This window comes from Orcinus orca, chromosome 4, assembly GCF_937001465.1.
Source record: "Orcinus orca chromosome 4, mOrcOrc1.1, whole genome shotgun sequence".
NCBI lineage: Eukaryota > Metazoa > Chordata > Mammalia > Artiodactyla > Delphinidae > Orcinus > Orcinus orca.
This window is the reverse complement of record NC_064562.1, coordinates 10,197,650-10,224,093: the sequence shown is the minus strand read 5'-3', so window position 1 is coordinate 10,224,093 and position 26,444 is coordinate 10,197,650. Positions and strand designations below refer to the sequence as shown.

Sequence of the window (26,444 nt, the reverse complement as noted above, 5' to 3'; positions counted from 1 at the left end):
GGGACTAGTTTCATGGAAGACAGTTTTTCCACGGGGCGGGCGGTGGCGGGGGGCATGGGGGGGTGATGGTTCAGGAGGTGATGCGAGCTATGGGGAGCGGCAGATAAAGCTTCGCTCACTCACCTCCTGCTTTGTGGCCCGGTTCCTAACAGGCCTCAGGCTGGTAATGGTCCGCGGCCCGGGTGGTTGGGGACCCCTGCTCTAAACGACTCTGCTATATTGTGTCTGTAAGAAAATAAGAAGATAAAACATGTAGGATTTAATCTCATTGTCAGCTCTTTCTGATGCAACATTTGAGACTATTTTCAAGTTTTCATTATTAAAGGTTACTTTTTGGCTGCCTACTCACCAGATAGACCTGGTTGACTGAAATTTCCCATGTGTTCTTTTGAAAGGTATTGATAGGTTTTTAAACTTACACACACAAAAATACTAGTGGTTACAGATTTGACTTAGTTAAGTAAACTTCCTTGGTAACAGAGATGATAGTTCTTGCCCGTACTACTCTGCAGTAGCTAACACTATGCCTTATTTATAATATGAATAGATAACTAAATCTATAACTTTATACATTTGCTGAATTGTCACTAGGGAAATCTGGCTTTCAGATATGACCTATTAAAAGATGAAGAGATGTCCATGAAAGTTGGCCTGATTCTACAGATTGTAAGATTCAAAATCAAATTGAAACTACAGGGAACCTACTAAAAATCACAACTGTAGAATTATCTTCATGTAATTGTCATGTGTCACATGTAGAATTTATCAGTTTGTGTTATACACAAATTGCACTTTAACATTAATATAAATTTAAATTAAGGAAAGGAGCATGGACTTAGAGTATGATGAAACTCTTACCAGTTCCATGACTTTTACCGAATTATTTCTTAACTCTTTGATCTTTCTTTCCTCATCTCTACAGTGGAGATAATGTTTCTTCTTTTAGATTATAACAGCTACATGAGCCTACACTTATAATATTGACACTTAGGTTAGTTGCTGCATTCATTCTCAAAAAGGGTGTGTTTCCCCTAATCTGCTTCCTCTGTCCTCAAATAAAATTTTTGCTTTTCGCCATCTTTTCAGTGTTTAAAGTTACAGATACATACATTTATGTAGGACACATGCTGTTTTTTTTAAAAAAAATCCCTCATTTAGTTTTATTAAACCATATTAAAATTTATCTTTTAAAATACTTCCTTGGGGAAAAATTTTCTATTAAAAGGAAGAAACAAATTTGTATGAAGTTTTCAGCGTGGTGGTAACTTGAATTGATTGACTGTAAATTACATTTCTTATTTATAATATGTACAGTCTCATTGAAATTTTAAAAATTGTGATTACCTGAAACATTGCTATTTCGGAGATTGTAGCATTTTGAACTTCAAAGAAAATTGAGTTGATTTTTATGTGCCAAAATATTCCTGACATATTCAGATATAATCAAATCAGAGAAAGAAATGTTCATTCTACACATACGTATTTTTTTTCTAATCCTTCAAATTAAAGCTCCCTTAAGATGACATTGAGATAAATTTTCGTCTTCAGTAACACCTTACTATTTCAGGATCTGCATGGGGTTTCGGCGTTCTGATAAGTGTCTTATTCTCCTGTTAACGAGGTACTTGTGAGTCACACCCTGGTTACTGTAGTAATATATCTTAGATACTGCAGTGTATTGTTCCCTCTCTTAGCTACGCTGAAGTTGTGGCTTTATGTTCCTCATTATTTTTCACTCCTTTTAACCGTTGTGTCAGTGTGCACCATTCCTAACACTGAGCAGCACGTGAGAGATGTTAGGGATTTGGGTTTGAGCTGAAGTAAAAATAAGTGAAGACCACTACTCTGCAGCCTCCGAACGCGTACCCTTTGATTCAGGTGATTCTGTAGTGACCATGCAGCCTCCTGTGGTAAACATGACTGACTGCTCTTTTTTCTTCTGCTATTTCAAGCAAAGTAACTCAGCAGTTCGGCTGAAAGAAGACATGAAAAAGATTGTGACAGTGCCACTCAACGAGCAGAGGAATTCCACCTACACAAAGTTATTTGGAGTCAGTCTCCAAGACCTCCACCAGCAGGGGCTGACGGAGAACGGCGTTCCAGCCATCGTGGGGCGCCTAGTGGAGTACTTGACCATGCATGGTAAGTCCAGCTGAGTTGCAATTCTGTTGCTTTGTGTGAATCAGTCCCTAAAACACCTTAATTAGAATATTGAATTACGGCATAATACACTTTGCCCCTAGAAAAGGATGTCAAGGGCATTATGACTGCTTAACATTCTTTTGAAAATACTTAATTCAACTTACCATCGAGAAATCACTTTAATTCTTGAGGTTTCTAGTTTGGAATGACTCCTAGTTTGAAGTGCTAAATACACTGTTTTAATATTAACAGTGAGTTCTCTTGATGCACTAAACTCCCACTGAGAGTCAATAATTTTTAATGTCACAGAATACGTTTTGAGTATCTCTTTCAGCTTGAGGTCAGTCATGAACTTACTGAATGCCTTAATTGCCTTCAAAGCTCAGTGAGAATACCAAAAAAAAAAAGTATGATATGTAACCTAGTATGGTGTTGGGGGGGACATTAACTTTGGGAATGATACAATCAATTGTGTCAAATAATTGCAGAGTGCCACAGTACATTGCACGATAAAAAGATGAATTATACCTCTCTTAGTTGCTGAGAACGATTATGTTTTATAGCTTTTTAAATTATTTTATTTAAAATGGAACTTAGAAACCTGGATAATTTGAGACAATGAGGCTTATCAAACTAGGGCAGTATCGTGGGAGAACTCCAAACTATATAATAAATATCAATAAACTTTAAGAGATTTGTGAAGAAGGTATTCAAGGGGAAGAGCTTGGAATTTACATTTTCTATGCTGAAACACCATTTCTATACTAAAACAAGACTCACTGCAGAGTAGAATATAACATTTGCGGGCATTTTTAAACGTGAAACTTGAGACCTGGAAGAAGGTCCGTACTTTGCACAGTTTGCTTCCGCCCCTCAATCTTGCCGTGATTCCGAGTCCGTTCTTCCTGCTGAGAAGGTGGCTGCGTGGGAAATGCCTGAGAGGCATGGTACCGCCTTTCTTCTGTAGGAACATGTGTCTGCTTGTGACAGGGACCATATGGCAAGACAGTTCAGACCTCAGAAGGTTGTCAGGTGTTTTGTGTTAGTTGAAAAACAGCTGTTTTTTCAGGTTACTTGGTATGTAGATGACAAAATGGTATTTTGTTCTGAAAACTGAAGAGCCAGGTTTACATTCTTAACCCGTAGGCGTTGTCTCCTTGTTTTTGGAGGAAGATAGCTGCAGCGGGGTGAGATTCTTAGCGAACAGCTCTGAGTTTGTTCAAATACTTTAAACAGGTTAAATACAAAGGTGTTATATGCAGCATGGCAGGAAGATGGGCCCTTGGCCTAGAAGATCCTGCAGCCAGATGTTGCTGAGATAGAGCTTTGACAGGACTCATTTACACACTCAGTATTGAGTAAAACTGTATCCTACTGACTCAGCTACAAACGGATCTCTAGGTAATGCATTTAATACCTTAAATAGGGTCGTTCAGTATTACTCATTTGGGTGCCAAAGTGTGACCACCTAAAGTAATATTTTGGTTTTAGCATCATTAGTATTCTGACCTTTTATGCAGCAATGATTGAATAATAGCCTTTTGAGGTTACTCTTATGTAAAATCATTTTCACTTTTAACCTTTTTAAAAGTATTGCATATTAATATATTTATGTGGTTCAAAGTTCAGAAGGGTATATAGTGAAAAGTCTCTCCCTCCAAACCCTGTCCCCTGACCATTCATTTCCCCTCCCAGAAACAATAGTACTATACTATTTTTTGCTTTGTTCTTACAAAGATATTTGAATATATAAGCAGATATGTGTATTTTTTCCCTCTTTTAACATAGCACACAGTGTACACCATTTGTGAATCCTCTAAAAAAGAAAAAAACAGAAAAAAACACTTGGGACCTCCCTGGCGGTCCAGGGGTTAAGACTCTGCAATTCTACTTTTTAGGGGGCATGGGTTCGATCCCTGGTCGGGTAACTAAGATCCCACATGCTGCACAGCACGGCCAAAACAAATCACTCTACAGTATATTTTGGAGACTGTTTAATTTTACATAAAGAGCTTTCCTCATTTAATTCTTTTTTTCCCCTGCACGCTATTCCACTTTATGTTTGTATGTGTCACTGCTTTAACCAGTTACATCCTGATCAGCATTGAATTGTTTCCAGTCTTTTGATGTCTACAAACAATGATTCAGTGACTGACCTTTAACACGTATCAAGTACTGTGATGTGTCCGTAGACTTACCTTTTGAAGTGGACTGCTGGGTCAAAAGATAATGTGCATTTACAATCAACCCCAGAAGTTAAAATAAACCAGTTTTTTATAGTCACACCATCAATGTATGAAAATCTGGAAAAAATTTGAATTAGAGATTGCTTTTCTTCTGCCTCTCCTTGGCATACCCTTAGGTGTACTTTAATAGGGTGTGTTCAGGTTATGCAAAACTAAATGTCTTAGTGGGCTCAGTCAGTCATTCTTAACCAGGGATGTGAAATGGTCACTAGCGGAATCTTTTCAGAATACCCATGCAATTGGCAGTACCTCAGATCTACTGAATCAGGACCTTTTTTGAAACTTTATTTATTTATTTATTTTTGGCTGCGTTGGGTCTTTGTCGTTGTGTGTGGGCTTTCTCTAGTTGCGGCGAGCAGGGGCTACTCTTCGTTGCGGTGCGCGGGCTTCTCACTGCAGTGGCTTCTCTTGTCGCGGAGCACGGGCTCTAGGCATGTGGGCTCCGTAGTTGTATTGTAGTGCATGGGCTCAGTAGTTGTGGCTCGTAGGCTCTAGACCACAGGCTCAGTAGTTGTGGCGCACGGGCTTAGTTCCTCCACGGCATGTGGGAATCTTCCCGGAGCAGGGCTCGAACTAATCTTGATGACAGTGTTACTGGATTCCTTCTACTTTATCATTAAGATGCTGTGGGATATTTAAATAGTGTAGGTTTCTCCACTTACCACTAGATGTCAGAATATGCTTACATATTGTCACATGACTGTCAGGGCCAGTGTGCCAATAAGACAAATTCTGACCTCTGGCATATTTCATTTTTGTTGATGTATTCATACATTCATAGATGTGCTCATCAGACTTTGAAATAAATACTTCAGTTGTACAAGAAAGTAGTTGTCAGTGTTATATATTATTTTTTGATATTACTAAACCATTTATAAGTTGCTGTTTTGTGATGATTAACCCATATCTCATGAAATCAAATATGACAGAATCTTAAATGTATGGCAGTAACTCCATAAAGCTTTCTAAACATCTCCTCCCTCTAACGTTTCTGTTATAATCATTTCCTAAGAATTTAGAGTAGGAAAGATTAGAGATTATATAATCTGGTAAACCTCACATGGGTATTGTATATATTATAAGTTCGTAAGGGACTTTTAAAAGCTATGTGGATTCTTTTTGCCAGAGTGTAATATAGCCATGTCCAGAAGTAAACTTCTCCGGATTGAAAAATCACTAAGTATCCTAAGAGTTCTTTTTTTTTTTTTTTTTTCCGCGGTACGCGTACCTCTCACTGTTGTGGCCTCTCCCATTGCGGAGCACAGGCTCCAGACGCGCAGGCTCAGCGGCCATGGCTCACGGGCCCAGCCGCTCTGTGGCATGTGGGATCCTCCTGGACCGGGGCACGAACCCGTGTCCCCTGCATCGGCAGGCGGACTCTCAACCACTGCGCCACCAGGGAAGCCCCTAAGAGTTCTTTGGGTGAGAGATGTTCCTGAGGGAAGAGAGTTGTGCAAATAAATGGCCACGAGGGCAGAAAAAATGGTCGAGAAGCACTGACTTTAATGATTTCCATTTATAGCTTCTCTTTCCTCTAGTAAGGTCTGGGGGGATCAGGAACTTCAAGACCAAAGCCAGTTCTTGGAGATGGGTAGCTCTTTTCGAATAACTGGAAGTATATTTATTTGAGGAAAAGGTCAAAAAACCTTGTTGGAAGAGGGAACCTCAGGTCAAAGCTAGAAAAACACTGTGAAATCAGATCCAGGGGCATCTGCTGGTCCAAAAACAGGCTCTGGAGCTGGGTAAGATACAGGACTATGTCGTAAAATTCTGTATCTTCAGGATCTGGGCCTTGACCAGGAATGGGATTCTCTTTTACTGGATGCTGTCTGCTTGATGCCAGTATATGTCTCTGAAGTTACAGATGAAGCTTTGTAGAGTAGAGGAAACAGAACTTGAAAGCTTTAAAAACGACTGAGGTGAAGTCTCTTGATAGTAACCGATGTTCTGCAGTATTAAAGGGAATGGCATATCACATCAGTTATCTCTTGCTACAAAACGGATGACCCCAAAGCATAGTAGATTAAAGCAGTGTTTATTGTCTCACAGTTTCTGTGGTTCAGAAATCTGAGCACAGCTTAGTTATGTCTTTTGTCTTTAGGGACTCTTTAAGGCTGCAGTCATACCAGGACGTGACTGGGGAAAGGTTCACTTCCAAGCTCATTCATGTGCTTGTTGGCAGGATTCAGATCCTTGCGGGCTGTTGACCTGAGGGTCTCGGTTACTCATTGGCTGTTGTCCAGAAACTGCCCTCAGTTCCTTGCCACGTGGACCTTTTTATAAGGGAGCTTACAAAATAGTAGCTGATTCATCACAGTGAGCAAAGCAAGAAGAGCCAGAGAGAGAGAGAAAACACAAGGAAACAAAGTAGGCATCACAGTCTTTTATAACCCGATCTCAGAAGTGAGTTTGGAACCCAATCACGTTCTCTTGGTTAGAAGCAAGTCACTAGGTCCAGACTGCACTCAAGCGGGGAGAGGATTATACATGATATGGTTACCAAGAGGTGGGGATCATTGGGGCCAGTTGAGAAGCTGCCTAGCACACAAACTGACTGGTGTCTTCTCTGATTACATGGTGCTGTGGCCATACTGGTTGTTAACTATTTTTAATAGCATCTCTGGTTTCACAGATTTTTGTCAAAATTGGAGCTAAAATTCAGGTCAATTTTTTTTTTGTTTTTTTGGGTTTTTTTTTGCGATACGCAGGCCTCTTACTGTTGTGGCCTCTCTCACTGCGGAGCGCAGGCTCAGCGGCCATGGCTCACGGGCCCAGCCGCTCTGCGGCATGTGGGATCCTCCCGGACCGGGGCACGAACCCGCGTCCCTTGCATCAGCAGGCGGACTCTCAACCACTGCGCCACCAGGGAAGCCCAGGTCACTCTCTTCTTAGAATGTGTCTTACACCTTGAGCATCGCTCTGTGGTCTGACTCACTGCTTTTGTGGTGCTCTGTCTCTTTGAATCCAGCACACTGAGCTGGAAATCATTATCCTCTACCTTAAAGCAGCTGCCGCCCTTCCCCCTCAGTTCACCTTATCTTTTACCATGCTTTCTCCTGGATTTCTAGTTTTCAAACCTTAAAGTTATGTTTCAACCCTTCGTCTTCCCTATTTTCTTTTTGTACTAAGTTACCAAATCATCTTCATTCTCTCCTTTTCACTTCCTTCCCACCATAATCTGTCTTACAGTTGACTGTAGTCCCCCTAAGGCAAGCTCTCTGCCTTCTCCATTCTCTGCTTCTTTGCTAACTAGGTCTTCCTTAATCTACGATTATGTTGTGTCTCTCCCCTGCCCGCCCCCAACTCACACACATTTAATGCCCCAGTGATAAATAATGATAAAGTCTTCACTCTTTCCCTTGACACTCATGACCCTCTACTTAGCATTTCTTCCATCTTAGTACCCTATCACTCTTTGACCTAAACACCCCATATTTTCATCTGCCTGCCTTTCTTTACACGCTCCTCTCTCTGCTTCTCTGTTCATACATTTGTTTCTCTTTGTCAGGGGTAGATCAAGTTTTTGTGGGTCTGATGGTTAGTCCTTCTGGGGCCCTCTTTAAGAAAAAGAACACAAAATTAAGAGTATAGAATTAGGGACAGAGCATTGGAAAGGGCCCCAATAAATGAGAGACCCTGAAGCTTAAATTTCATTAGCTTCGCGGTACATCAGCCTCGGTTCCCCAGTCATGCCTGTGCTTTAGCCAGAGATTATGCGGCAGCGCCATGGCTCCTCCGTGAAGCCTTCTCTGCGGACCCCAGCCAACACTAGTAATCACAAATCAATCGGCTAAAGGCAAGGATCTCGTCTTCCGCTACTTTACAGTCTCTGAGTCTTATAATTTGAATTTATTAATTACTAAAGAAGTAATAGTTCTTTATCAAATTATTACAAAGGTCATCACATATAGTTAACATTTTTTACGTACATGTTAGTTTTTTCTTAAATAGTTGTTCTCAAAATGCTAAGCTGCTTTCGGAGCCCAGGGTAAGTTTCTGTTATACACTGTAGAAAATTATATGAATGAAATTTCTTTATAGAGTAGTACGTGTTCTGTGTCTGTATGTGTCCTAACCTTAGTTTTAGACGTCAGCTTTTATAACCACTTAGGATCTTTGTAGTTGCTGTGTAATAGATGGGAAGATGTATTATTCTAAGGAAACATTTTTATAGGACGTGAAAGTTTTCCAGTGCTTGATAATTCTTCAGAAAATTCTATACTGAGATCTATTTACGTCGCTGTTCTTTAGAGTTTGTACCTGTTTGTGAGAGACCTCTGTTATTTTCTGTGCATGTACTTTGCTGTTCCAGGACTCACCCAGGAAGGCCTTTTTCGGGTGAATGGCAACGTCAGGGTGGTAGAACAGCTTCGATGGAAGTTTGAGAGTGGGGTGCCCGTGGAGCTGGGGAGGGACGGCGACGTCTGCGCGGCGGCCAGCCTGTTAAAGCTCTTCCTGAGGGAGCTGCCGGAGGGCGTGATCACCTCGGCACTGCAGCCTCGGTTCATTCAGCTCTTTCAGGGTCAGTACACGGAATCCTTCTAGGAATGAAAGCAGTTTTATTTTTCAGCTAACACTAAGGTTTTAAATATTAAATATTTAAATTCTAAATGTTAAAATAGGATTTTAAATATTTGTGGTCTCTCCATAACCATCGTCTTGCTATTTCACTCTAGATCTTCATCTTCAACCTTAAGATAATGCTAAACTGATGATGAAGTACCATTATATTAAATGTAATTTCTAAGACTATTGGCATTGAAAAGCCCTGATGCTTTGGGACCAAAGAAATTCTTTTCTGACTGGTTAGTGACTGCCATGGAAGTATTGATACTAAGACTAACGCATTAAATTCTATGTAGGAAATATTAATTAATTAAATTGTGTTTGGTTAGTGGCCTTTGAGACCGAGAAGTCACAGGTGGGCTTTCCTTTTCTTACAAGCAAGACTGATCCTAAAACAGTAGTTGTTTTACATAACTGAGGTTAAAATTGATTTTTTAAATGTTCTTAAGCATCTTTTTTTCACTGCAGTCTAGTTCATTTGCAATATTATATTAGTTTCAGGTGTACAACATAGTGATTCAAAATGTTTATATGTTATACTCTATTTAAAGTTATCATAAAATATTGGCTGTATTCCCTGTGCTGTACAATATATCCTTGTAGCTTATTTATTTGATAAATAGTAGCTTGTACCTCTTAATCCTCTACCCCAACCTATCTTGCCCCTTCCCTCTTCCTTTTCCTTACTGGTAACCACTAGTATGTTCTCTATATCTGTGAGTCCGTTTCTGTTTTGTTATGTGTATTCATTTGTTTTATTATTTTAGATTCCACATTTAAGTGATAAGACAGTGTTTGTCCTTCTCTGTCTGACTCATTTCACTAAGCATAATACCCTCTAGGTCCATCCATGTTGCTGTCAAGGCAAAATTTCATTCTTATTTTATGGCTGAGTACTATTCCATTGTATATGTGTATATATGAAATATATATACCACATCTTCTAATCCATTCATCTATTGATGGACACTTAGTTTGCTTCCATATTTTGGCTATTGTAAATAATGCCACTATGAACATTGGGGTGCATATATCTTTTCAAATTAGTGTTTTCATTTTCTTTGGATATATACCCAGGAGTGGAATTGCTGGATCATATGGTAGTTCTATTTTTAGTTTTTTGGGAACCCTCCATACTGTTTTCCATAGTGGCTGCACTAATTTACATTCCCCCAACATTGTACAAGGGTTCCCTTTTCTCCACATCCTCACCAACCTATGTTATTTGTGTTCTTTTTGATAATGGCCATTCTGACAGGTATGAGGTGATAGCTTGTTGTGGTTTTGATTTGCACTTCTCTAATGATAAGCGATGTTGAGTATCTTTTCATATGCCTGTTTGGTGATGTGTATGTCTTTGGAAAAATGTCTATTCAGGTCTTTGAGCCATTTTTTAATTGGTTTGTTTTTTTGATGTTGAATTATATGAACTATTTATATATTTTGGATATTAGTCCCTTATTGGTCATATCTTTTGCAAATATTTTGTCCCATTTAATAGGTTGTCTTTTCATTTTGTCAATGGTTTCCTTTGCTGTGCTGAAGCTTTTAAGTTTAATTAGGTCCCAGTTGTTTATTTTTGCTTTTGTTTCCTTTGCTTTAGGAGACAGATCAAAACAATATTGCTGCAATTTATGTTCGTGTTTTGCCTGTGTTTTCTTCTAGGAGTTTTATGGTTTTGGTCTTACATTTAGGTCTTTAATCAGTTTGAGTTTATTTTTTATATGGTGTGAGAAAATGGTCTCATTTCATTCTTTTACATATAGCTGTCTAGTTTTCTCAGCACCACTTCTTGAAGAAACTCTCCTTTCCCCATTATACTGTCCTTTCCCCTTGCCTCTTTTGTCATATTAATTGATAATAAGTATGTGGGTTTGTTTCTGGGCTCTCTATTCTGTTCCGTTGATCTATATGTCTCTTTTTGTGCCACTACCATACTATTTTGATGACTATAGCTTTGTAGTATAGTCCGACATCAGGGAGTGTGATGCCTCCAACTCTATTCTTCTTTCTCAAGATTGCTTTGGCTATTCAGGATATTTTGTTTTTCCATACAATTTAGAAGTCTTCTAGTTCTGTGAAAACACCCATTGGTATTTTAATATGGATTGCTTTGAATCTTTAGATTGCTTTGGGTAGTATAGTCATTTTAACAATGTTAATTCTTCCAATCCATGAACACTGTATATCTTTTCATCTGTTTGTGTCATCTTCCATTTCTTTCATCACTGTCTTACAGTTTTCCAAGTACAGGTCTTTTACCTCCTTAGTTAGATTTAGTCCTAGATATATATATATTTTTGAAGCATTGGTAAATGGGGTTGTTAACTTCTCTTTCTGATTGTTGTTAGTGTACAGAAATGCAACAGATTTCTGTATATTAATTTTGTGTCCTGAAACTTTACCAAATTCGTTGATGAACTCTAGTAGTTTTTGGTGGCATATTTAGGATTTTTAGTATCAGGTCATCTGCAGATAGTGACAGCTTTACTTCTTCCTTTCCAATTTGGATTCTTTTTATTTCCTTTTCTTGACTGATTGCTGTGACTAGGACTTCCAATACTGCGCTGAATAAAAGTTGTAAAAGTGTGCATCTTTGTCCTGTTCCTGATCTTAGAGGAAATGCTTTCAGCTTTTCACTGAGTGTGATGTTAGTTATGGGCTTTTTGTATACAGTCTTCATTATGTTGAGATTCATTTCCTCTATATCCACTTTGTGGAGAATTTTTATCATAAATGGATGTTGAATTTTGTCAAAAGGTTTTTCTGCATCTATTGAGATATCATATGATTTTTATTCAATTTGTTAATGTGGTGTATAACATTGATTGTGTTATAAAGTGGTTTTAAATGAAGAATCTTCATTTTTAAAGGTACTAATTTTAGACATAATCATTATTGAGTTCTCCCCCCTAAATATAGGAAGAAAAATGATTTAGCTTTGAAAAGCCATTTCTTTCCCTGTTTTTGACAAGTTAGGGTGAAAATGGGAAAATGTATTTATAAGAGTGTTAGATACCAGATTAAGAAGGATGTTACTTAAAGCCACATTCCTTTAAAGCAGTGGTATAACTATTCACATGTAGTATGCTAAAGAATGAGTAAGTGAGAAGGCCATATTGTATTCTATTGAAAAACAGGAATAAAATATGAAAGCAAAAATTGCAGAACTATTTGTCTGTTATGGTTTTCTTCAGTGCTTTTAAGTTTTTTATCAGTAAGCTACATTTTAAAGTAATTGCTACAAAAGCAAGTTGAAGATTTACAATGTTGTGTGCCTAATACAAAATATTTAGTATTACAAAGAATCTTTGTTACTCTTAAAATTATACCTTATAATTTATAATACTATAATTATATATTATTATAACTTATAATACTATAATCATAATATTATCTTACTGTACTACTACTACTTGTGAATACTTGTGAATTTTAAAAGTGTATCACATTTCCTAGAATAGCTTTCATTTGATAATGAGAATGCACTCTTTTATTTTTTTGTTAATTTTTACATTATAGTAATGTGTTATAATTCAAGTTTTCTTTGTAAATCATCATTCATGACATGTTTTCTTTGTGGCTAAAAAAGTTGATACGCATCAGAAAAAGCAAGGGGTATCATTCTAATAGAAGTAAGACTGCTTATTTAGTCAGCCTTGGGGGTTGTGTGATTGTGCACAAATAAATTCTGAATGGGGCAGAAACACTAATTTTTGCTTTATTGGTAGTATTCTCTCATTGCTTGAAAACCTCTGAGGTTAGATCTGAGAACTTCGAATAAGGAAGTACTAATGAAGTACTTACAAGTTAGGTCAGCTGCTAAGTAGAGGGAATAAAGTATGTCTTAGGTGCCAGACAGTATAGCCTTTATAAAATAAACTTCTCTCTTTAATAGTCCAGGTAGAAAATATGCAAGTAGGGCTCCTGTGCTTCTGCTGGTTCACCCTGCACACAGTACTCTCACAGTAGAGGGTACCCACTGCCACTGGTCACTCCAAAGCCAGAGGTTGAAGGCTCTTTGCAGACTCACTAAGGAGATATTACACTTGGCCTGTTATAATATTCTCATCTCTTTTCTGTTAGACAATAATATATAACAAAATTTTTTGATACAGTTTCCCTAGTAAAGACTACACTAGTTTTATATTTCAATCCTTATGACACCAGATTAGTTTTTTTGATAGTCTGTCACAAATCAATGCCAGATTTCTTTTTTTTTTAAATGTTGTGGGCCTTCGAATTGTATCCTGTATAAAGGGCAAGCTATTTGTAATTGAATATGACTTAAAATTTTTCAGCTCAAGCTCATCTCTTCCATACTTTAGAGGATGGAATTCTGGAGCCCCAACTTAATATATTTTTAGACATTTGAGCTAAACCACAGCCCCGAAGGACAGCATGGCTGCCGCCTGTGAGCATACCCATGCTCTAGACCACCCTTTGATCTTGTAGATCAACAGTGGCCCCTTGTGTGCATGGACATTTAGATTCTTTCCTTTTTATAAAAAATCATCAGCTTTAGATAATTATCAACTTTAGACTTTGTCTAGTGTCTAAAGCTCTGAGACTGTGTATATTTTTAGTTAGCAAACCAATACATCTGCATACCACATGTTTATCAAAAAGTTCTATATAGAGTTGATTTCTGCCAGAGCCTTTTGCTTCTGTCAGATGCCTGCTTTAGACAATTCATCTTAAGAGAGAGACTCTAAAGGATCTTCAGTGATTGTCCTTTTCTGTTGTCATGTTAAACCTATCTCTGATTGTACCAACTTGCCTTCCTTAATTTAGGTTTCCAGTATAATTGTCTCAGTTTGGCTATATTCCATGACTTGTGATATTATTTTATCCTTATCTTGGTGGGCCAGTAACATATCTATTTTTTATTTTAATAATTTCAGATGTGTTTGGGGAATAAATATGAATGGCAAGCAATAAAATGATTTTAGGATAGGATTCATTTAATTTAGAATTAACTAGAAACCCCTTTACAGTATTTGAATGCTCTCTATTGAAAAATCTTCTATAATGTAAATACAAGTATTTCTGCCTCATCGTGGAATATTCTTCTTGTTGTTTGAGTTGGATCAATCCATCAATATTTATTTAATACCATCTACTTATACACTGGATGGTCCCAAGAAATAAAAGATTAAACTTCTTGACTTCGAGGAGTGTGCTGATTAATTGAGGAGGTAGAATGTATGTTGTACACCTTCTGTAGTCCTTCAGATGAGCAAGTGCGTTCAGCTGGTGTTCACAAGGAGAGGAGGAAGCCAGTCTGGTTTATGGTAATCAGAGAATGCTTGGTGAAAAAAGTGAAACTGGGGTATGTAAAATTAATTTCAATGGAGAGGAAAATCTTCTAGGTGAGGAAAGGGCGTGAGTAAAGACACTGTCAGTGTAAGACAGGAATGTCTGACAGAGTTGTCCATAGCTAAAGGAAATTTGCCAAATATATAATTTTAAAAGTAGGTTGAGACTAGGTGGTAGAGGGTCTTGAACGTTAGGCTAAAGGAACTAATATTTATCTGTAAGTAGTAAATACTTGAAGAAAGAAGTCATATGATGGAAGCAGTATTTCAGGCTGTGCTGTGTAAGATGGTTGGGTGGGGAGATGCTGGGTGCAGGGGGACTATCTAGAGTACTCGCAGAAATCTTGATCCTAACGACCTGTATCTGATAAGTAATAGGCAATGGAATATTTTTTTAAATCTGGGGTAAATATACATAATGTAAAATTGATCATTTTAACCATTTTAAAGTGTACGATTCAGTGACATTAAGTGCATTCCCAATGTTGTACAGCTATCACTACTACCCATTACCAGAACTTTCTCATCATCCCAAACAGAAACTGGTATTGGAATTTTAAAGGAAGGTTGCCAGAGACAGAAATATGAGAGAGAAAACATGGGCAGAAACATGATAGCTGATAATTAGAGGGTGAGCATAAGAAAGGAATGAAAAACTGTGGGACGAGTAGCGTGGTGGCCTGACTCTGGTGGCCATAACTTTGGTGAAGCCCACAGAAATGGGCCCTGGGAAGGCCACAGCAGCAGAGGGCATTTATTAAACTTTTGTGAATGGAAACAATTAAATTGGGAAGGAAATTTCTGAGGCAAGGTTGACATAGCACTGGGGAGAGCTCCCTGCCAACTCCTGTGCTTTGACAAGGCTTAAAGCAACTAACGTTGTTTTGTCTTCAGTAATTCAAATCTTTTCTATCTCTACCTACGGTGGATCTTAACATTTTATAAAATGCTTCAATCTGTTAGACTTGATCTTTTGTCCTGAAATGAAGAAGCTCAGTCTTCAACTTTCTAGGAACCTTCTGTGGCTGACTAATTCTCCTTCTCTACCTTCAGGTGAAGTTGGGACTTAGCCCAAAGGCTCAGATGCTTGGTAGGATCTGACGATCTCTTTGTGGGGACTTTATTGTCTGTCTCCTATCTCAGAGATCCAGCTGTTGTTATTGAAGAAAGAGGAGAGATCCTGATGTGGCATCGTGGTAATTGGTCTATTAATAACAATAATGGAAGTCAAGAAAGGAAGATGATGGGGCCATGATGAGGAGCTCATTTTATTTTATTTATTATTATGTTTTTGCGGTACGCGGGCCTCTCACGGTCGCGGCCTCTCCCGTTGCGGAGCACAGGCTCCGGACGCGCAGGCTCAGCGGCCATGGCTCACGGGCCCAGCTGCTCCGCGGCATGTGGGATCTTCCCGGACTGGGGCACGAACCCGTGTCCCCTGCATCAGCAGGCGGACTCTCAACCACTGCGCCACCTGGGAAGCCCGAGGAGCTCATTTTAAATGAATAAAATGAACATTAGTGCTTGGGAGAGGGGTATCAGGCTGAAGATGTGAACTTTCTAGTCATCTTTGTAGACTTAATCGTGTTCATACTTAGAACCCTGAGCATCACTTATGTGTGGACAGTAGTGTAGCTGTAAACTGATGAGAGCAAGGGGATTTTATATACCTTTCTTCATGACTTAAGTACCTTTTCTGTGCCAAGATTTTGCCTAGAGGCTTTACATATGTGTGCCTTCCAAACTCCATTACAGCTACTCCTACAAATATTTCATAGATAAGAAAAGTGAAGTTTGGGGAGGGTAAGTTACTTGCCAAAGAGCAAGCAGCTAGAATGTGCAGAGCTAGGACCTGCCTCACTCCGAAGCCCAAGCTTTTTCCATCATACGGTGCATATAAGTCAGCTCAGGCCGCCATAAAAGAATACCACAGACTGGGAGACTTAACCAACAGAAATGTATTTTCTCACCGTTCTGGAGACTGGAAGCCCAACATCAAGGTGCTGGCCAGGGTAATTTTTGGAGCTCTCCTGAGCTTGCAAGGGTACCTTCTCACTGCTGCCTCCCATGGCCTTGCCTGTGTGTGTGCTCTCCTGCCTCTTCCCCTTCTTGTAAGGACATCAGTTCTTTTGGATTAGAGCTTCAGCTATATGACCTTACGCAACCTTAATTACCTTTGTAAAAGCCCCGCCTCTACATACAGCACGTTGGGGGTTAGGGCTTCAGCCTATGAATTTTGTAGGGACGAAATTCAGTCCATAATACTAGTTTTAAAAACTTATCACAGTTTGGTATATGTATGATTAAAAATTAATTAGTAAAATGCCTACAGTGGATGCTAACTAGGTGGTCTCTGGAATAGAAATCATGACTACAGAATTGATGTTTTTTTCTTGGAAATCTTTAAAGATGACTAGCAGAGCTAGGAGTAAGGAATGAGTTTAAAACAAACAAGCTGTGGAAAAAAATGTTACTGGGGTGTGTTTTCAGTTTTTGTATAGATAATTTTCTGTATTTTTGTTTGTATTTTAATATTGATTCTCTTTAAGAATTTATCCCTTTTAGTGATAATAGGTGCTAGTGACTCCTCACTGCATAATACCTAGAAGATATTTTATTTATGTAACCTCTTTTGATCCCAGCATCAACTCTGATGAGGTACAGATAGGATAATCTTCATTCTGAAGAAAGAAATTATAGCATGTGGCTTAGAGCATAGGCTCTGGGTCCGTTCTGACTAGTTACAAATCTGTTTGCCCACTGCCCGCTGCTTTGGTATGGACAGGCTCTTAACCTTTCTGTGCCTTAGTATGTTAGGTATCTATTGTTACGTAACAATTTTCTTAAAACTACTCTAAACGTGTATTTTCTGTCATGGTTTCTGTGGGCTAGGCATTCAGGTGTGGTTTAGTTAGGCAGTACTGGTTCAGAGTCTGTCAGGGAGTTGCTTTCAATTTAGTGCTGGCTCTTGGGGAGAAGCCTCAGTTCCTTTCTCTATGGGCCTCTCCCGATGGCCGCTTGAGTGTTCTCATAACATGTCGCTGGCTTCCCCCAGAGTGAGCACGTCAAGAGAGATGGAAGCTATCTTTTCAATGACCTAGCCCCAGAAGTCAAATAGCATCATTTGCCCCACATTGTGTTCATTAGGAGCAAGTCCTTAATCTGGCCCATATTCAAGAGGAGAGGAATTAGGCACCATCTTTTGAAGGAAGAAGTGTCAGACTTTGTGGACGTTGTGAAACCACCACACTTAGTTTCCCTAACTGTTGTAGTAGTTTGTTCATAGTAGTGTTTACTTCCTGAGTTTGTTGTGGATAAGTTTATCCATTAAAGCGCTTAAAACAGTGTCAGTCATATATGTTTAATAAATGTTAAGTTAGTGCTTCTCAACTGTGGAAGCCCAGAAGAATTATCTGGGAAGCTTTGAAAAATCCCAGAGATCATTACATCCTACGCCAATTAAGTCATCATCTCTAGAGATGAGACACAGGCATCCATTGTTCGAATGCAGTCTTCCTTCCCTGTGCTTATGTCCCAATTTATCCTCAACCCTCACTTCCACCCCTTAGTTTCTTAGTTATACGAAGACAAACCATTTAGTGTGATTTCCCTCAAGTTTTCCACTTTTAAGCTTAAAATTGATTTCTTTATCCTTTCTGTATCCTAACTTTCCTGTCTCTTAAAAAAAAATTACAGAAGAATAAGTGCACCTACCTGCCTAATGATTAAGGAGGAGGAAGGAAAAGGGACACAATGAGTTCCAGTTTGGAGTTAAATGAAGATTTCAAAATTCTTGCCCAAGTTAATTGAAACTACCTGATCTTTTGATTGTTGGTTGAGCTGGTAAATCACACAATATGGACAATATCTTCCAGAAATTCATTTGGGAATATTTTTGGAATGGCTACCAGTTATCAATTTTTATTTTTTAAAATATTTTATATAATTTTAATGAAAGCATAAGCCTGCAAATATGGCCTGTTATATAGAGTGCAGGACTTTTTTTATATTAAATCAGTGATTGGAAATTTTTCAATTATTAAATTGAGGTGAAGGCATTGTTTGGTATTTTATTGATCACATAGAAAAGTAGGATACTGTCCTGCCAACAGTGGGCTTACAGTTTTAGTAGGGAACTAGAACATGTACACAGAGAGCCAGGATACACAGAATAAAGTGGGGTTGACAGCGAGGAATCATTTCTAAGTCAGATGATAAGGAGGGTTTATGGAAGAAGGAATTAGTACCTGAACTGGGCTTTGGAGGGCTGGTAGAATTCCCACAGATGGTGTTCGTTTTAGGAAGAAAGGATTACAGGAGCAAAGGTGTTTGGAAAACAGAGGTACGTGATTTCAGCAGTGAGCATAGAGTGTATGTTCAGGAAGGTGGGGGGAATGGGTGGTTAATATAATTGGGTTTGGTAGTTTGTCAGTAACATTATTAATCAAACACTGAAGAGGCACATTGTTAAGTGATGTTATTACTCTTAATAAAATTCATCATCTTATTGCTTTTGACATATTTTCCTTTATTTAAAGAAATATTTTTGTCAAACTAATACATGCATACGGTTTTATTAAAAAAATCAAATAAAATTAAAAGATTTTTATAGAAAACCCCTACACACCCTTTGGCAGCCCTTAATTTTCTTTCCCAGAGCAAATCAGTTTTCACTTACCTAGCTGTTCTTTTGGTATTTGCTTCCATTTGATAATATAATGTTTTATCTTGATCTCTCACTTTCAGACATTATCTCATTGCCTCCACTTACGAAATATGCAGAATTAGCTATTACATTGTTACTTACTCCAGTATTGTTTTATCATAATTTTAGCTGAATTCGTAATTAATTTTTACCTTGTTAAGACTGTGTGAGGGTGTGTGCCTGTGTGAGGTGCATTGCCTGATGTTAATATTTGTCTTAGGTTTATAGAAAATTATGTGAATGAAAACATATCTGCAATTTTTTTCATATTGCTCCAACAAATCCACCATTACCTATTTTTTTCAAAACATCAAATAATTTATCAATTCTTTATTTCTGGGGTGATTCCTCTTTGGCCCTTTTGCTTCTTCTCCCCAAGTAGTAGGTGTCACCCTGAGCCTCCCACACCAGTCTTCCTGGACCTGCTGTTCCCTGCAGTCCCTTCTCGTCTATTGTGTTGGACACACAGCAGATCCCTTCAACCTGGAAAATATTGTCTTTTGGTCTTGGAAATGTACCTGTCTTATCTTTTATTGTGCCTTTAGAGGTTTAATAATTTTCTTTTAAATCTGTTCTCTGTGAAATTTAGTCAACTTTATTTTCCAACCTTGTTTGTTTGAATTTTAGCTTTTCGATTTTAATAGCCAACATATTTATGCTCTGTTTCAAAGTACTCTGTTTTATAGCATTCTATTCTTATTCTTTCTGAGATACAAATAAGGCTTTTGGTGGTATGTGCTTGTTTGTTTTTGGTTTGGTTTTCTCCCCCTTCTATTTCCTTTTGTATCTCTTTACTCAAACATAGGAGCATCTTTGGCTGCTGTGATTTAGGAATTACATTTTGTATGTGGGCCGCTGGGCTTGTCTACTGGTGTACCTCACTTCAGGAAGATTAGATAGTGGGGATATAGGGAAATCTAGCTGTTTCATTGGGGACCCACAAATGTCAATGTGTGGACATATTTTTCTCTTCAACCATTGAGTTCCTCAAGGGCAGGAGTGGGAGGGACGTGGGAAATAAGCTAATGGACCCGTTAGTTCTCAGCACATTTTCACTAATCTTTACATTTGCAGCTGTGTTCCTTGCTCTAGCCCTTAGCTATCTCAGATGTCCAAGAATTCACTGACATTATGAAGCGCCTAAACGTCAGCACTTCTGCCTGCCCGCACGCTTGCCTGGGTGCTCGGGGTGGCGGAAGCTCCCTGGAGCCTGCCGGGCTTTCAAACAGCCTGTCTGTTTTCAGTCACTTGCATTCACTTCCAAATGGCTTTGAAATCTCATCCCCTTCTGTCTTCTCTGCTGTTCTTTTTTTGCTTGCGGGTGCTTATACTTTTTAAACATCATTTTACCGTCATTTTAGTGGGGTCTTGGGAAGAATATGTGATCAGTTCGTCTCTTTAAATGGACATTCTCCTTTGCCTCCCCCCGCATACTTGATTTTAAATGGGATAGAATTTTACAATAGCAGCTGTTCAAACACTATGTGAGAGTTAAGTACCTGTGAATTTTAGCTTATGAGCATTGGATAATGTAGACAGCATCTGTTTTTCTTAAGAAAACCACCCTAGTAATGCCATTTTAATCAGTACAGAGCCTAATGGTAAAGAAACCTAATTTCGTACACTGACTTGTGCTTGAGCCTTGTGCTGGGTTTCTTCATTACGTGAGGTATTCACTAGATAAGTCTGAGTTAAGGCTGTCTTTTATCTATTCTATTGATATATATCATAATGCCACTTGTATTGTTTGACGTTAGCTGAGTGGTTTGGCCTTGCAAATTTTAAAGTGCTATGCAGATGTTGGCTAGTTATAATACTAGTTCCTTTATTTTTTTTTACATCTTTATTGGAGTATAACTGCTTTACAATGGTGTGTTAGTTTCTGCTTTATAACAAAGTGAATCAGTTATACATATATATATGTTCCCATATCTCTTCCCTCTTGCGTCTCCCTCCCTCCCACCCTCCCTATCCCACCCCTACAAATAGAACTACCATATGACCCCGCAATCCCACTACTGGGCATATACCCTGAGAAAACCGTAATACAAAAAGACTCATATACCAAAATGTTCATTGCAGCTCTATTTACAATAGCCAGGAGATGGAAACAACCTAGGTGTCCATCATCGGATGAATGGATAAAGAAGATGTGGCACATATATACAATGGAATATTACTCAGCCATAAAAAGAAACGAAACTGAGTTATTTGTAATGAGGTGGATGGACCTAGAGTCTGTCATACAGAGTGAAAGTCAGAAAGAGAAAGACAAATATCGTATGCTAACACATATATATGGAATTTAAGAAAAAAAAATGTCATGAGGAACCTAGGGGTAAGACAGGAATAAAGACACAGACCTACTAGAGAATGGACTTGAGGATATGGGGAGGGGGAAGGGTGAGCTGTGACAAAGCGAGAGAGAGGCATGGACATATATACACTACCAAACGTAAGGTAGATAGCTAGTGGGAAGCAGCCGCATAGCACAGGGAGATCAGCTCGGTGCTTTATAATACTAGTTCTTAAGTCATTACTCCTTTGGTCGTGTGAGCTCCAGAGGAAGCATATCCCTAGGTTCATTCCTTCTTACTGAGTTCCTTTTCTTTCAAAATTATTCAACCCTCACAAATTTGTTTCTATGAAAAAGAGAATCATTATATTAAACTCCAAGTTTAAGCCCTTTCCATTTTCAGTATATGCCTTTTAGGTTTTCTGTAAGCAATGCCAAATATTTAAATTATGCATTTTTTCTGGGTAAAGACCTAAACTCAGAGCAGAAAGCATTGCCATTTGCATATCTGTCCCAGCTGCCTGTCAGTCAGATGTGTGAACCCTCCACTGGAATAAATGAGAAACGTGGCGTCAGGAGACCCAGGTTTCCACACATGACTTTATACATTTTGATGACATTCCAGTTTGGTTCTGCTTCCATCCAGATCCATGTGACAGGAAAAGCCTCATTCTTGTTTATAATCCCCTCTAATCTCTAAGATTGTAGATCCTGAGAGCTAGATGATCGTTTGTTTGCTGAGTACACATTTAAATATTTTCCTCTTAATGACCTTTGACACTGTGAGGTAGTATTAGGTAGTGAGTGGGATTATGCAAATTTGGGAAGAGAGGTCATGACTGAGCAAAGTTATTCTGCATTAGAGCAACTGGTCTTGAGGTACGTGTGTGAATATGTGTGTATGTAAACCTACACACATTATGTGTGTATGTAAACTTACACACACTAAAATCTTCCACCTACCTTGTCTTTTCAACCGTGTTCTCTTTATCCTTGATTGATGGCTTATACCTTAAATTCTTGTCATTTTAGTGAGTTATTAAGAGGAAAAGTAGATAAACTCATTTTTTTTTTGGTACATGATAAATGACTGGTATGTATTATTATTGAGGTGATTGTTTAAAAATAGTATATGTGGATGGGTACATGTTTCTGGAAGTACATTTCACTTTTTACTATATATACTTTTTTTTTTAAACAAATGAAAATCTATTCAACATCATTAGTCATTAGGGAAGTACAAATTAAAACCACCATGCGCTACCACTTACACATTATCAGAATGACTAAAATTAAGACTGACCATACAAGTGTTGGTGATGATATAAAGGAATTAGAGCTCTCACACACTGCTAGTATGAATGTAAAAATGGTACAGCACTTTGGAAAACAGTTTGACAGTTTCGTTTCTTTTTTTAAAATGTATCTACTTTTTAAAATTGAGGTATATTTGATTCGCAAAATTATATTAGTTTCATGTGTACAACATAGTGATTCAAAATTTTTATAGCTTATACTCCATCAAGTTATTATAAAATATTGGCTATATTCCCTGTGCTGTACAATATATCCTTGTAGCTTATTTTATTTTATTTTTATTGGAGTATAGCTGCTTTACACTGCTGTGTCACTTTCTGCTGTACAGCAAAGTGATTCATACATATACATATATCCCTTCTTTTTTGGATTTCCTCCCCATTTAGTAGATAAACTCATCTTTAACTGAAAGTTCTCATCTAACTTTTTCCTACACTGGATTTTAGAGCCAACAGAATTTCCTTATTTATTGAGATACGATTTATACAACATAAGATTGACCCTTTTAAAGTGTACAATTCAGTGGTTTTTGTGTATTCATAGAGGGCAGTCATCACTACTATCTGGTTTTTGAACAGTCTTGTCGCTCTGAAAAGAAACTCCAAGGCCATTAGTAGGCACTCCCCATTCCTTCCCCACTTCCCCCCTCCACTGCCACCAGCCCTGGAGAAACACTAATCTACTTTCCACCTATACAGGTTTCCTATCATGGCCATTTCTTATAAATGGAATCACACAATACGTGGTCTTTTGTGACTGTCTTCTTTCACTTAGCATAAATGTCAAGGTTCGTCCATGCTGGAACATACATCAGTACTTCATTCGTTTTATGGCTAGGTAATAGTCCATTGTATGACTATACTACATTGTGTTTATCCACTCATCCATTGATGGACATTTGGGTTGTTTTCACCCGTTGGCTAACAGGAATAATGCTGCTATGAACATTTATGTACAAGTTCTTGTGTGGACATATGTATTCATTTCTCTTGGGTGTCTACTTAGGAGTGGAATTGCTGAGTCAAATGGTGACTTTAACATTTTAAGGAACAGTTTTCCAAAGTAGTTGCACTATTTTATGTTTTCATCAACAATGAATGGAAGTTTTAATTTCTCTACATTGTTGATAATACCTGTTATTGTCTGTGTTTTTTTATTTTCATTATCCTCATAGTACCGACAGTAGAGTTTCGTAATAGCATGAAGATTATGGGCTTGAAGAGGGAAAAAAGAGACCCAGCAGCTCCAAGTCCAAGAAGATAATGTCTGTTGGGGAGTTTTGGAACAAATTATTGCAAACCGAGTGAAATCCTCAGTAAATTCTGCATTTTGCATGAATGCTTTTGTGAGGAGGTCCTGTTTAGATTGAGCTGGAAGAGGGAAAGAGAGAACAGCCCACAAATGAGTTATTTAAAAAAGAAGAAAAACAACTTGTATCAGTAGAATCAGCTCAGATAAAATATTGAAAATTTGTGTAAAGAGTATCAGTTTGAAGGGATGCCAAGTGACGAGCTTGCTAGACACCTGCATCTCTACCTGAACTGAGTTAAGCTGTGTCCTGAACATATGTCCTGAAGCCCTGCTTTGCTGAGCCCATGGGCATAGTCAAGTTTTACACTGAGTCCATAAACAATTTGAAGACTTAAGGGGAAGGAGAAGACATCCAGAACAGTCTTAAATAGCTCTGGGCTTGATGGTTTGGTGTCCTGTGACTTAAACCGATCCAGTCCACTTACAGCTGAGCACAAGTGTCAGCTGGATCAGTGGTGGAGGGTGGATAGAATAGAAGTGGTATGATTTGCACTGAAACTACATATTTACTGTACTTTGCTCGCTTAATATAGCACTAGATTTATGGAGAAAGCCAAGTTTTATTGGCTGGGATATTGCCAGTGCTGTTGAAGGTTAGCATCATTGTGGGAGGCTCCCCCTACTATATGCTATGACGTTTTTTCCCATGCTCCTGTGTACAGACATTCCCACATTATAAACAGGTTCTTCAGCTGTTACATGCTTGTGTCTAACATTTAGCCTAGATGTGAGCTCTTAGTTTTGATATTTAGATAGAATATTTTACATGCTTGTTTTATATATATATATATATATATATATATTTTTTTTTTTTTTTTTTGCGGTACGCGGGCCTCTCACCACTGCGGCCTCTCCCGTTGTGGAGCACAGGCTCCGGACACACGGGCTCAGCGGCCATGGCTCACGGGCCCAGCCGCTCCGCGGCATGTGGGATCTTCCCGGACCGGGGCACGAACCCGCGTCCCCTGCATCGGCAGGCTGACTCTCAACCACTGCGCCACCAGGGAAGCCCGCTTGTTATATTTTTAAACTATGTCTTTGTCCCCACTGACAGGCATGCAGCCCTCAGTGGATGCCCACAGAAAAGATACGCTGATCTACTACTTAGGTGTCATGGAGAGTTAGGTTTTGGCTATAGGACTGAAATGTGAACCTAACTCTTTGCTCTTCTGTGCCCTTTGCCTTTGCTTTAACTTGTGGGTTCCTTCTGGGAGTGGGAGTGTCAGTGTAGATACCAGCTAATTTGGCAATAAACACACCTCTGCATCTTGCAGAAGCTAATCAGCATGATAAGATTTGTCGTTTCATTAATAGCTTCTAAGAATAGGCTGTAATTTATTAATTTTTATTAGTCACTTTATCATCCTGCCCTTTGAGAAATTTGCGTGAGGCTTCTGAGAACGTTGTCAAGGGCAAGGGTTGCGAGAGAGCTGTAAAAATATAACCTTTCCCTTTACGTGGAAAAATACCAATTCCATTAACCGTAAGATATAATTATGTATATAAACTTCTCGTCACTCTAAAGAAGCGATTCCACTCCTGAGGAATGAAATGCGGGGGTAAGATTCAGGCCAATCCAGGGTAGCTGGTGTTTTATGATTATTTTTCCCATTCTTCTGTAAATGCGTATTTAGAAAGAAATATAGTTCGTGTTTTGTTTATTCTTACATGTTGTATAAAACATTCTGTGACCTGACACTCTTGTAGGCTTTTATTAATATGCTGTTCCCCGCATACTCCCCAGCATCTAAGAAGCTATAATTGATTGTAAATGAAGGAAGATTCCCACCCCCGACTGCTCACCAATTTTGCTTGTTTATTTGTTGACTCAAGAAACATTTCTTAAATATTTACGTGTCTGAGACAGTGTGCTAGGTGCTGTGTAATAATGATGCTAGTAACGGCGAGCTTTGTTGGAGCGCACCGATCAGATCATGTGCTCTTGAGGTCAGACTGCCGGCATCTGAGTTGCAGCTCAGTCACGTGGTAGCAGTGTGAACATGGAAGAGTTAATTAATCTCTCTCTTTCAGTCTAGTCATCTCTAGCTGGGGGTGCCTAAGATTCCTATTGCTGCTGTGACAGATTACCAGAAATGTAGTGGCTTAGAACATCACACGTTTACCGTCTTGTTGTTCTATGGGAAGTGTGTAAGCTCAGCTGGGTTTCTCTCCCCAGGTCTCACAGGTCAAAACCGACGTGTCAGTCAGCCTGAGTTCTTGCTGCTTCCAGGCTCATTCGGGTTCGGGGGAGTTTTCAGTTCCGTGTGGTTGTGAGGCCACGGCCCCTGTTTCCCTGCTGGCTTCTCCACTTTTGGAGGCTGTCCATATTCTCAGGCTTGTGACCTTCCTCCGTCTTCAGGGTCAGCAGCAGCTCACTATTCTATCGGATAGATTAGCAAGTTTTCAGAAATCCTTGTGTGAGATTTAATGAGGAAATAAAAAGCTACTTCAGTGAATCTGGCGCCATGAAGCTAAATATTTTGGTTCTTTTCATGGCTGACCTTCTCACGGCCCTGAGATACATCGTAGTAGAGATTAGCGTT

General features: G+C 38.8%; 1 protein-coding gene across 3 annotated transcripts in view; it reads left to right on the top strand.

Annotated features, from left to right (window-relative positions):
• The window catches only part of FAM13A (family with sequence similarity 13 member A), a 354,436-nt gene that overhangs the window by 46,549 nt on the left and 281,443 nt on the right, over window positions 1–26,444 (top strand). For all 3 annotated transcript variants that reach the window (XM_049709015.1, XM_004276998.4, XM_033400352.2), the window contains exons 2-3: window positions 1,953–2,142; window positions 8,701–8,910. In XM_049709015.1, the coding sequence (XP_049564972.1) occupies window positions 1,986–2,142; window positions 8,701–8,910 (367 nt within the window). In that variant the 5' untranslated portion in view covers window positions 1,953–1,985. The remainder of the gene's footprint in view (window positions 1–1,952; window positions 2,143–8,700; window positions 8,911–26,444) is intronic.